This window comes from Paramisgurnus dabryanus, chromosome 10 (genome assembly GCF_030506205.2).
Source record: "Paramisgurnus dabryanus chromosome 10, PD_genome_1.1, whole genome shotgun sequence".
In the NCBI taxonomy this organism is placed as follows: Eukaryota; Metazoa; Chordata; class Actinopteri; order Cypriniformes; family Cobitidae; genus Paramisgurnus; species Paramisgurnus dabryanus.
Genome location: NC_133346.1, coordinates 30,788,337 through 30,802,196, shown reverse-complemented (window position 1 = coordinate 30,802,196; position 13,860 = coordinate 30,788,337). Strand labels below are relative to the sequence as shown.

Genomic DNA, 13,860 nt, shown 5'->3' with positions numbered 1-13,860 from the left:
AAAACTCCCACACACGCTGTTCCCAAAGTTCAGAAAATATTTACTTTATCGAATGCGCATTTATGCAAGATCACAAAACGGAGTGAGTAATCTAAAACTGGCCATGCATACACAGTAACAGACTAGTAACAGACAATTAAACTAGAATTAGGAATCAATCGTCTATCTATTAATCAGTCGATAATGATTAATGTGTTCCTGTAGCTCAATTAGTTAAGCTTTGCATTAGCACCTCAAAATTCATGGGTTTAATCCCCAAACCGATCAAAACACACTATGGATAAAAGCATCGGTCAAGTGCAATAATATAAATATTAGATAGATGTTTCTGCACTGCTGATTTTTTCAAAAATTATAGGGATTATCTGGAAATCTTAACATTTATTATAGAATTAGCAACCCTTGATGTTTGAGCTTAAGCTGTAAAATGTATCCAAGACAACAAAACCCAAATAAATAAGGGAATAGGAAGAGTATAGATAATGTTGTGATGGATTCAAGTCCAAACAGGCTTTAGGTTTACACTTTGCCCCTCCTAGAAACTCACAGGAAAGGGAAAGGATGTAGAAAGACACTCTTTTGTGATTTCTGTAGTGTTTGCGTTACAGTCATGTCAGTTATTGCTCATTCTTGAACATCTAAAGCTCTGCTGAACTTTTCATGTTCGTAGGCGAACCTCTTTGATGGTCACAGCTTTAATCATAAAGGGTGTAATAATCCTGATGTCTTTTCACTTGAGTAACGGATACGTTAACAGCACTGACGTGACGGCATTGTTAAAATGATTAAATAGTTTATAGGAGCGGACTGTTAAAGCAGCAGATGCGGCAGATAAGGGTTCGGTGGACGGCAGGTAAAGATCATGTTTTGTAGGGTGATGGTGGAAACATGGGGTTGTTGGGTCGGACGCTTCACATGTAGGCGTCATGTTTATACAGATTGCACTCATGGAAAGTCTGTGATTTCTCAGAAAAGTCCTCTGGAAATTTGGTCCCCTAAGTGCCTTGAACTCACTACTATAAATTGTTTGTTCGAAAAATCTTGGCGTAGGTGAACCAAGTCACTGATTGCGTATCTCTGTCAATTAATGTTTAAAAGAAAATGAAGGCATTGAGTAACTCCTGCATGTCACTACACACTATTTAAAAAAATAAAAATAAAAAAATTCAAATAAAAAAATCTCTTATAATTTCCTACCCCTGTCATCCCGTATGTATATGACTTCAATTCTTCACCTGAACACAGACGAGGATTTTAATATAACTATTCTGTCACTTTATCTCTTGATAAGACGTAATGTTAAAGCCCTCCTTAAAGTAATCCAAAAGATTGATTAACAAATCTTCTGATGTTAAATGATACAGGTGTGTGAGTTTCATTTTAATTTGAGTTGTGTTGCACCACTTAAATTTAAACACACATTAACAAATCTTATTAAAACTTTAACCGGTATTAAAATCTTCATCTGCAATTTATTTAGTTTGCAATGATGAATTTGCCGGTATAATTAAACAAAATTAAATAAATTGGTTATGTGCGCAAAGGAAATTTAATTTTTATATTATAAATCACTACCTACAGTACATACATTGGTAACCTAAAGGCTGATTCAAAATAAAAACATTTGATGATCTATTAAAACAATCTATTGTATTTATTAACTGAGCAAAAGCTAAACTCTGCTTAATTTAATCCTTGTTGGTGCAACCCACCCATACTATTATTAGTGTATTAGTTTTAATCCAGTTATGACATCACATTGAAAATTTCACATCTCATAGGTTGTAGCGTTTCTCGGTGTCACATGACATTTACTCAAAAGACGCACAAGGCAAAAAACTTAACCTTTCTTACAAACCATTTCATGAATGCTTATGTATCTAAGTATATACAAATGAATCATTAATGGTGAATGTTTAGTCATCAGTTCTTTCAGCTGGTTAGCTATGTGTATGTTTACAGTGTATATATTAAATAAGTGGCACTGTTTTCCTATGATGTACAGCATTTCCTTTTTTTCTATGTCTACTTTTACATTTCTGCATTTGGCAGGCACTTCTATTCAAAGCGACTTACGTTGCATTTCAACAATAGTTTTTTTTATCACTATTTGTGTTTCTGGGATCGAACCCATGGACTTTTGCGTTTCTAATGCAATGCTGAGCTATGCAGAAGCACATGTCTCCAGCTAACAACTCATAACTGCACAGAATGTAATAAGTATTACATTATCAATGTAATTAAATGTCATAATGTAATATTTTCTCTAAACTTAATAAAATCTTGAGCTCCTAATGTAATAAGAATATTTCATTATAAGAAATTGATTATATTATAAATATATAAAGCATGTCAAAACATGTTCATAAAAGATACAGTTGATATTAGGTTTAATTATTGCTCAGTATGTTTAAATTTAATTTTAGCAAGTGGTTTAAAGAAATTAATCTTTCCCTACGAAGGCATGATATTGGTCTTGCTCTCTGATTCTGTATCAGATATATCAGATATATTTTGGTTATGAATAATGGCACCATGTACCATCAAAGGTCATGTGTCCATTACAAAACAAAACAAATGGCAAAAACCCAAAGCATGAGTTCAGATCCTGACAACAAACCCAGTCAGAATCTAAACATCATGAACAGACACAGCACTGTCACAACACTGTCAAAACATCTACAGGCTTGACAGGACCTGTGAAGTCACATTTACCTCAGCAAGAATTAAGATTTTGTTTTTCAACTTTAATTTGTTAGTAAAAAAAATTCTCAATAGAGAATCAGATCACTAAAATAAACAATTACACAAACAATTACATTTGTAAACAGAATATAACTGTGTTGCATAATGTAATTATTATATTTAAAGATAACTATGTAAGCAATATGGTACGAGAGGCTGTGCTGTATCATGAATAAGTAACGGCTAAAGGGCGTTGTTAGGCACTTCGCGAAGCGGAACCTACTGAAATAAATAGTCCCAACGTTCCAATGTGTAATATACATGAAAGCTCAAATAAAAACAACAAACCATTCTTAAACTGATACGTGTGGTTGCTAATGGCACAGTGATAAATAGAGCCGTTGGGTAAAGCGGTCATAGCCGTGTTTTGTAATGCATTCCTGAATTTCAGTGTAAGCAGTCATGTAAGAATTCAAGTAGATGTTATCAGTATTTGAGATGTGACATTTCTGTGACATCATACACAAATGTCAATAATGCAGTATCTGAATACACACACACACTTCTCACTTCTTATGTAGTCTTGTGCAATCTTGTGTAGTCTCACTCAGTGTCATGTAGTTTCATGCCGTCTCACATAGTCTCGTGTACTTTCATGCAGTTTTTCACATTCTCACACAGTCTTGTGTAGTATAACACAGTCTCACGCAGTCTCACATACTCTCATTTAGTCTCATGCATTCTCACGTAGTCTTATTCAGCCTCATGTAGTTTCACAGAGTCTCACGCATTCTCATTTAGTCTCATATAATCTTGTGTAGTTCACAGTCTCATCTAGTCCCATGCAGTTTCATGCAGACTTATGTAGTCACTTTTAATATAGTCTCATGTCGTCTCATGCAGTCTCACCTAGTCTCATGCAGTTTTACACAGTCTCATGTAATCTTATGCAGTCTCACAGAGTCTTACCCGTTCACCTGTAAGTGCACGCAGTCTCGTGTAGTCTCACAAAGTCTCATGCGGTCTTATGTAGTCACTTTTAATATAGTCTCATGCACTCTCATGTTGTCTCATGAAGTCTCGCCTAGTCTCAGAAAGTCTCATGCAGATTTTTTATTCAGCCTTGTATAGTCTCATGCAGTCTAATGTAATGTTATGCAGTCTTACGCAGTTTCAAATAGACTCGCCCATTTACCTGTATTTGCACGCTGTCTCATGTAGTCTCACAAAGGCTCATGCAGTCTCACAGTCTTATTCAGCCTTATGTAGTCTCATGCAGTGTTAATTTTAGCAGCAAATTCTGATTTAGTCTTAGACTTTTGAATAACACAACATTTAGTTTTAGTCTTATTTAAGTCATCTGACATCTTTAGTCTTAGTCTAGTTTTAGTCGACTAAATATCATAAGAGTTTTAGTCTTAGTCTAGTCTTAAGTTTTTTAGTCATTGGAAGTATCCTCAGTCTGATATGGAATGGTATTAAGGTTTGAATATGCAATACAGACACAGATTTAATGGTTGTTATAGAAAACACGTATTTTATTTTATTCTTAATGTCAAAATCACTGACCGTGGCTTTCTCACAAAAGATAATCTCACATAAAATAAGCATAAGCCCCTCTCAAACAAAAAAATATACATGGTCCCTGAAAAAGATATGCATTCTCCCTGAATGACATGCACACACAGACACACACACGCGCACACATTTCATTCAATTCGAGGACATTGAATATATATACTCAGTATTAATTCAGACAATCCAATACAATCAATAAAGTTCAGATGTGTATTCCTTTAGTTTCTATAAGGGATGCACCGATACCACTTTTTTGGAATACGAGTACGAGTACTTGCATTTCAGTACTTGCCGATACCGATACAGAGTACTTAATAAAAAACATGATTTAAATTGACAGGTAACAGTTTTAGTCATATAATTTAACAAAAAAACAAGGGACTAGTTTTCCAGTTTGTTCTAAACTCTGCCTCTTTGGACAACACAAGAGGCATTAACCCCTTACACGCCACTCAAACATAGACATTTCTCAGACCGTGGTATCGATCCCTGGTATCGGGGGACTTTTAACGAGTACGAGTACTTCAGAAAATGTGGTATCGAGGCCGATACCAGTATCGGTATCGGTGCATCCCTAGTTTCTATGTTATTCCAAGTTTAGCGAAAACACAGTGGTTTATCTGATACAATAACCTTAGCGTGTATGCTTTCCTTCGCATGTATTTCTGGATGAGTCGTCTTTACAGGCGGTCTTGTTGTCATATTTGAAGTGTGACCAGATTAGACATTAGCTCTGACATTGTTGTCAATGAGACATGTCTTCGGACCGGGTGTACTGCAAAACGTTAGCGTTTTGCTAACGAGCGAAGTCAATTGAAATCATTCAAAGCTGTGTAACTAAGACTGTAAAACTAAATATAATGTAAACAACCTGTTGTGAAAACGAACTTTGCCGCGTTTTTTTTTTAAATGCCTCTGCTGCCTGCTTCTGCGTAGAACAACCTACCCTCAAAGGTTTGCTCTGATTGGATCCCACAAAACTTGTCCCACAAAATGAGTAGCTCTGATTGGATCTCTTCTCCATTCTTCCCTCCTTAACATTTTCGTCTTATTTTTATTTGTTGACTAAAGTGTCAGTTATATCTTGTTACAGTCTTCTTCATCATATCTGACTCATAAGCACTATTCGGACGGGATTAGTTTTCCAAACAACGTTTGAGTTTCAACGTGTCCCCCAGGATGTCTGTGATTTTATGTACCGATTCGGACGGGATTAAAATGATGCAGGCTATTCCAGAGATGGGCGTGTCTGTTTCATGCATTTGGGCGTTGCAGAAGAGCACATGCTCTGGATACGCGTGTTTGTAATGTTTAATTTTTTGCTTTAAATGTAAAATTATGACAGAATGTAATTTATTAATTTAATTTTAACAAATCAAAGTAAAATATACAAATCCTACTAAAGTTAAGTTAGCCTACGTGTTTTTTATAACTGTCTGCTTATAATAAACCCAAAGAAATGAAGAAATAATGATTAATAACAATTTATTATCTTTATTAATTAACATTACCATTACAGAGTTGAACAACTTTGAACGGAGTTTCTTATAACGTTACTGATATTACAGTGGCCAGTCTTAACAGTGTTTGATATTCAGCTCGTCTTGATTTAATTATTTTATTTTGCCAAATGCGTAAAACATCCATATCTGAATGAACAGGACTCAGGAAATACAATATACGTGCATTAGTAAGACCTTACGGCAGATCACCTTGGCCAAAACACGAAATGAACCGCGTTTTCAAAAGATATTGCGGGCAAACACAGACATTTGCATCCGGACGGGATTAAATTTCTCAGAGGACCTCTGAGTTCGGCGAAAAACAGTAGGTAAATTGCTCTGGAATTCTTACGGAGGTCGTCAGAGAAAAACACAGACATGGCCGATTCGGACGGGATTAAAAACACAGAGGACCTCTGAGAAGCACGATTTTCTCAGAGGTCCCCTGTAAAACTAATCCCGTCCGAATAGGGCTTTAGTTAGTTTTCATTTAGTTTTCGTCCGTGAAAAAGGTTAGTTGACGAATATTTTTCGTCATATTTCGTCATATTAACACTGGTCTCATGCAGTCTAATGTAATGTTATAAAGTCTTACGCAGTTCAAAACAGACTCGCCCCATTCACCCGTAGTTGCAAGCAGTCTCATGTAGTCTCACACAGTCTCATGCAGTCTCATACAGTCTTATTCAGCCTTTGTAGTCTCATGCAGACTAATGTAATGTTATAAAGTCTTACGCAGTTTCAAACAGACTCGTCCATTCACCCGTAGTTGCAAGCAGTCTCATGTAGTCTCACACAGTCTCATGCAGTCTAATACAGTCTTATTCAGCCTCATGTAGACTCATGCAGTCTTATCTAGTCCCATGCAGTTTCATGCAGACTCATGTTGTTTCATTCAGTCTCATGCAGTCTCATGTAGTCTCACACAGTCTCTTGTAAACTTATGCAGTCTTACACAGTTTCGCACATTCTCACCCATTTATCTGCAGTTACACGTAGTCTTATGCAGCCCCATGTCGTCTCATGCAGTCTCATACAGTCTTATGCAGCCTCATGTAGTCTCATGCAGTCTAATGTAGTCTCACACAGTCTCTTGTAATCTTATGCAGTCTTACACAGTTTTGCACATTCTCGCCCATTTATCTGCAGTTACACGTAGTCTTATGCAGCCTCATGTCGTCTCATGCAGTCTCATTTAATCTCACATAATGCTGCTTAGGTGAGATTAGGTGAGACTGCATGAGACTATATGCTGGGACTTTTCATATAGTTAATGCAGTCTCATGTGTCTCTTCCTTTGTCGTGCAATCTCATGCAGGGTTGAGAACAGGTTTGCAGGGGAATCTAACTCCAAAATCACTTACATTGCGTGTGACGTATTTGCATTTGTACAGGTGGAAGAATTTCGGGATTTCCTCAACCCACCTCCCCCCTCCCTGAAACCGCCTGTGTGCTGTGTACCTGAAGGGGCAGACGGGCTGGTTTCATTCAACACCCACTGAGTGAAACTGAAAGCATTCAACTTTATACTAATTAACCTGAATATTACTTACAGTAAACTACACAATGAATCAGGTCTGCTGTAGGTCTATTTACTGTAAAGTGTGAAGGAGTTGAGTGATCAGAGCTGTTTTTATTCAACATGTCATGCAGGAATAAAGAGCAGGATCCTCACAGATCCTCATCAAACTGTGTACAGAAGAACCTTAAACATGTCTGATCTTGTTAATCGTATTGTACGTTTTCGTCACCGATGTGTCGTCACTTCCAGGGAAAAGAAAAATTATACGAGTTTAATATGTTTATGAATTGTTTTATTTTATTCATTGAGAATTTTAAAATAACATCATTAAAAAACCTTAACGTAAACATACTAGTGTATGTGAAAATCCCAGAACTTTTCTTTTTATAAATAAAAATTATTCTTTTAAAGAAATCTTTAAAATCACTACATATGAATTAAACCTACAGGTGAGGCTTTTAAAACACTTAAAACTTTTAAAATAAAATAATGCACAGCACACACACAGCCACACACGTGACACGTGAAGCATTGGTCCCGCCTTAGCCGTAAAACACACATGCTCACCCCACAGCACCTCATTTCACAGTTGGTTAGAGCGAGTGAGCGGAGAACTTTGAATCCAGCGACTGACAGCTGAACAGAGCTGAGAAATTCACACACATCTAAACTGCAAACATGTCTGAGAAGAAAGCCAGTAAAGAAGGAAACAAGGGAGAAAAGAGAAAGCAAAAAGACTCTGAGAAAGCAAACACATCTGGCAGCTCTCCACAAGGTAACCGCTTGTCCTCTCAGGTTTTTAGGTGCTTTGAATGGATGGATGGATAGGCAGGTTGTACTGTATGTAGAAAAGTTTATTCAAGAGTTGTGTTTTTAGCATTTGTGTGCGTGTGGCTCTGTCAAGAAATAAAAGACCAAAAATGTGTTTAACCAAGATTAAGAAGATCTGGGGAACAAGTCTGGTGACTTAACACAGAGGGTTTTCCTGTTCATCACATGGCTTATGTGTAGATGTTACAGGTCTAAAGTGGATTATATTTGTGTCAAATTAAGGAGTTTAGTTAATATGTCATTAAACGTGGCTTCAGGTACATTTTTTATGACTTAAACTTAAAACAGGGCTGTTTTTAGCTGGATAAGCAGTTTAAGTTTCCTCTTAAAGCTACTGTGTGACCTCTGTATTGTTACTAATAATCATTTTGTTTATTTGTGTAGTCTTTAGTGTAATTTGCATACACACATATGTGGAAGACAAAGTTATTCTTGAGCAGACCGCAAGTAGGATTTCACTTAACAAACAGAAACCGCTGGTTAATTTTTAATACGTTTTGTGACTTATGTGACACATGGCTAACTCGCATGTCATATATTGTCAGAAAACTGTTTAGATTTCTTAGCACTGATTCATTTAGCAACCTTAAACCTTAAACATGTTCACGCAAGCTTTAGATGAAAGTAAGAGTCGCTCGCACACACTGCATGCGTATGAAGCTGGCAGATGTACTGCAGAAGTATTTGTGGGAGTGTTAGTGAAACTGCATTGACATTTGTCAGTTTAGCACAGAAACTACAACTGAAGGTACACACACACACACACTTGCACGCACGCACGCACGCACGCACACACATTATTATTTTTATGTTTGGCATTATAGATGGTTGTGTTAGTGTTCGTAGTCAGTAGTTATTTGTGTTATTTATGCACACTTCATGGTTAGTAAAGCTTATTCACAGTTAATGGGATTAATGTCTGTGTGAACTTGCTCGGAAATGACTTCATGCTTTCATTGAAAATCACACAAGGATCAGTTGCTTTAAATCATTGCTGAAATGAGTCAGAAAAGTAAGAGAAAGTGCTGATGATAGACTTTGTAAGTGTGACTGTATTACATTAAGTACTAGGATTGCTATCTAACCCTCCAATTATTATTTTACATAATATAATTATTAATAAAAAATGACCTTTGTTGTATGATATTTTAGAAAAAACCCTGCTGCCGGTATCAATATCAGGATGTCCACTAATGGATCTGAGACGTGATTGAGATATCCATCTGTCTGAAGCTCACATTAGATCATTGAATGTTTCCTTCATTGTGAATTTGTCCTGGAATGTGGTCTCCGATCTGACTCAGTTTTTTAGTGTAGGAGTTTTCCCAAAGGGAGCCGGTTCATGACATAAAGAAACAGCTGAAGGGAAAGACAGCAGCAGTCTACAGGAAACACAGAGATCACAGTTATTCAACACATGACACGACTGGATGATTTTACTCTGAAGTCTTTCCATTCAAATACATATTAAGAGTAAAGCTCACACTGTGAGGTCCGACCGCATCGGTCCGTGATAGACTGACTGAATGAATGAGATCTGGGTTCAAAAACACAGCAGGTGTCCCAAAAGAGACTTATAATAGAATGAAGGGGACAATGTGTCTGCTCCTGGCACTAAACCACTTCATACACTCTTAGAAAAAAAACAGGTACAAGAAGGTACAAAAGTTGTCATGGGGGCGGTACCGTTTCAAAAGTACACTTTTGTTCCTAAAAGGTGATATTGGTGCCTCAAATGTACCTTTTTGAAAGTCACCTTCCCGATGACAACTTTTGTACCTTTTTGCTGATAGTGTACATAGATGGACAGTTTTATTCTTTCTATATGTGGAATAAATTTGCTTAAAATATTCAACATTAATTCTCAAACAATACTGAAACTGAGTAGTTTCATCTGCAAACGTTATCGGGTATACGCCAAACTCCGCTAAACATTACATTCACTTATAAATGAATAAATGTGCTTTTGTTAGTTATTTGTAGTCATCCTCAGACATCAGCAGGATGAGATGAGATACAGTACCACCACCTGCTGGTTTGGATAAACATTCATGATGAAGGAATATTACTCATTTATAATAAAGGCATTTATAATTGTTTAGTCAAAACAGTGATGCACACTGACTTATGTGTTTACTGTATGTGTAGACATTGAGTTTGTGAGATTAGGGCTGTCACGATTATGAAATTTGGCTGACGGTTAATTGTCTAATAAATTGTGACGGTTATGATGATTAATTGTCTGTTTTATGGCATTGATTTGTTGTAATTATTTAAATTAAATATTTTGCGAGGTTTCCCTTATTTACACATATTTTAAAAAATGATTTAATGAATATATATATATATATATATAAAAAGAAAATTCTTCATAAGAAATAAACACAATAAAGTGTCTATTTTTTTATTTAAGTTTATTTGAATAGGGACAAGTATGTTACATAAACTCATGTTACATACTACAACATTTTAGCCAAAGCTAATTCTCAATGAAAAATAACAGAAAATAAAAATGCTGTCAAAATATACGGACTATACCAGAACAGGTATAGTAGCCAATCCTACTAAGGTCACATTAGTACTGGTATTAGTATATTTTTCCACTCTATTCAATGGCTTTGCAATGTATCGTGTTACACTGCCATCTGAACGGTCTCATTTATACAGGCTCTGCAGCTCCCCCTTGTGTTTTTTAGAGAGATGTGCAATCATTGGGGTGATCTGAAATCATTGCGACGATGTCAAACAATCGCGATGAGACGGTTATTTAATAATTGTGACAGCCCTATGTGAGATGTGTTAAATGTTGAATTGCAGAGCTGTGTTTGTTGTCATCTATTTGTCAATACTTTTAGATCAGAGTTTATAAATAGTATGAAGAGTTTAGGAGACAGTATAACGGTCCTCTTGCGGCAGTAAGATGTGATATGTAAATACTTCACAAATGTGTTTAATCAACAGTGGAAAGTGAAATGCTGACATTTGTTACAATGCAAGTCCTAAAAGCAATCCTAATGCTAATAATGCAGAACGGTATTTCTTTCCTTTAGTGGTTTTGGTGTGATGATGATCATGTGCTGTGTTTGTCTTTCAGCTGAACCCAAGCTGAAGAACCTGCGGAGCAGCACGATAGAAGATGGAAAGAAGATCATCCTGAAGTGTGAGGTCCTGAGCGGAAACCCAGCACCCACCTTCAAGTGGTACAAAAACAAAACAGAACTCAAAGGCAAAAATAAACCCAAAGGCCTAAAGATTAAAAAGAAGAAAGAGTAAGTGCCCTCAACTGAACTACACTTATTACATTTATCTTGCATCCGTTCAGGCTGATTTCTTTTTTGAAGATGTCATTTGCCTTCATCTGTCACATACAAATAAGGGACTGAAGTGTGCTTTGATATATCCTGGTGTGTGTGGGCAAGTGTATGGAAAAGTTTACAAATGTAAACTACGTGAATCCATGATGTGCGTAAATCCACATCATTGAAGTGCAATAATGTCAATCTAAATACACAACACTAATGTAAACTGAAACTTTGACAGTGGGAAAACATCCGAACTTTTCATCAGGAAGTCAACAGAGGCGGATGCTGGCTTCTATACATGTGAGGCTGTCAACAGCTTAGGAAAAACAAATACATCCGCCAACATAACCATCATCAAAGGTAAGACACTCAGTATAATCAAAATAAATTAGACAGTTATATAAATACACAAGTATTTCTGACTCTGAATACTCATTGCATGAGTTGGGTACCGTATTTTTACAGCAGTCAGTGTAAAATTACTTTAAGCAAGCATACATCTGCAATAAGCTGTACTTATATTGATTTAAACAAATATGCCCCAAAATAAACCACAATATCTGATCTAGATCAATAAAAGAAATCAGCTGAGTTTGATTTCTTTCTGTTGTGGAATCTGATTTCTTAATGGTTTGTTACTGTAGTAATTAGTCAGTAAAGGACATTCAAATAAATGAAAGTGTCTTCAGTGAAATATTACAACAGTGTGTTCATGTTTATTACTTAAACGCCGCCCTGATATTGACACCTTATTTTATATGATGTGAAAGCACAGATGATATTGTTAAAGCAGAGCTTTATTTTGTAGTTTATTCAAGTGACTTGTTTTAAAGTCCTGCAGCTGTCAGTATAATGAGTGGGACTTTTTTCTGTTATCTTAGCGGTCACACAATGAATCAAACAAAACTATTTTATAGTTTCACGGCTCTCTATATTCATCTCTTTTCTGAAGGGTTATCTCTTATTGGATGGATGTATTGATTAGTAGTGAGTAGTTTCCCTTCAGGTCCTCCCCTCTAGTAATATGAGAGCAGCCGGTGGCCATCATTAGATCTTCCTCACAGCAGATTCATCAAGAGCTTTTCATTTAAAGGAAGTCATCTCTCTCTCTTTCATTCATCTCTATGGAAAAAATATTGACAATCAACCTCATTGAAGAAACCCTTAGCTTATAGTTTGGCTTTGTGTTTTTAGGATTAAACAAACATATTACTTTCTTTCATCAGATTTTAGGATAATAGTCGGTAGATATTTGAAGTAGTTTGGGAAAGCAAACAGATATTTGCATAAGGTTTGCATGCATTGATATTGAGTCTTTGATAGTTTCCCTGATCGTAAGAAAGATAAATTCAGTCAGATGTTTAATTTGTTGTATACCAACAAAGTATCACAAAATTACGTACCTATAGTCTTTTGCGTGACACGTTTTTTCTACCTTTTTGCATGAACATGTCACTTATTTCTGTTTACGTGTCACTGACGTATTTGTTACTCAACTGTTTTGTCCTATTTTCTTACCATTGTCGCTTCGGTTAGGGGTCAGATTTACATAAAATGACATCCTTACCCAAACCCAACTCTATAAATTATGTTGTGAGTAAATATAATAATGATGAACATTTAAACTTTAATCTCTACCATCAGCTCATGGTGTTTTCAGCAATAACGGTTGAGGTATCTCTGACTCGTTGAATCCCTCTGGTCATTTCAGGGCTGCTTTTATGGATGTTTGGTCTCAGTATGAGATCATGTTGTGGATTTGTCTTCTGTCTGGGTCAGTAAGGTCCAGCTGAACTTCAGGATAATACATTAGTGTAGCAGTAAAAGGACAAGGCAAGATGTCATTGGTGTGGTATTTGAAGCAATATTATTCAATGCATTCTCTAGATATGTGTTGTGGTGATCCGAACAGGTCAGATTTCAATTACAGCGTCTAGACGTGAGCAGTGCTCTACAGAGAACTGACGATTAGCAATAGACTAAATATAATGTGATAAGAATCCATTGTGCAGTGCATGGCTGAATTCAGTGAATGATGAAGGTCCAGGGTCACGTGATGATGATGATGCACATGGTTGTGCTATAGTGTGTCCAGTCTAGTTTGAGTTCTGTCCTCAGTCACGCTATACACTTTTAGGTTTGGGTAACGCTTTGAGATAGAGAACACAGTGCACCTCCAGCACATGAATAATTACACAATCCTGAGTGCTTCTCCTGACTGCAGTACGGATCAGGATCAGGGGCGCTTTATAGACAACATCATTATAATGATACATTCAATAATGCATCACCTGCAGAAATCATGGATCTGAGCAGGAACAGGAAGAACACACTTTTATATTGCATTGTATTAGACTGATGGTATTTGACTAATACAAAACCTTATTTCTCTAAATGACAATGTTATTTGACTCTGAAACTAATCTAAGTGATCCAAAAC

General features: G+C 36.3%; 1 protein-coding gene across 8 annotated transcripts in view; it reads left to right on the top strand.

Moving 5' to 3' along the window:
• The window catches only part of nrg1 (neuregulin 1), an 89,747-nt gene that overhangs the window by 37,191 nt on the left and 38,696 nt on the right, over window positions 1–13,860 (top strand). For 6 of the 8 annotated variants that reach the window (XM_073816096.1, XM_073816095.1, XM_073816092.1 and 3 more), the window contains exons 2-3: window positions 11,213–11,387; window positions 11,659–11,780. In XM_073816096.1, coding sequence (XP_073672197.1) covers window positions 11,213–11,387; window positions 11,659–11,780 — 297 coding nt within the window. Of the gene's footprint in view, window positions 1–7,874; window positions 8,063–11,212; window positions 11,388–11,658; window positions 11,781–13,860 lie in introns of those variants that run through there. The other 2 variants (XM_065271669.2, XM_065271670.2) reach the window with 1 other exon arrangement.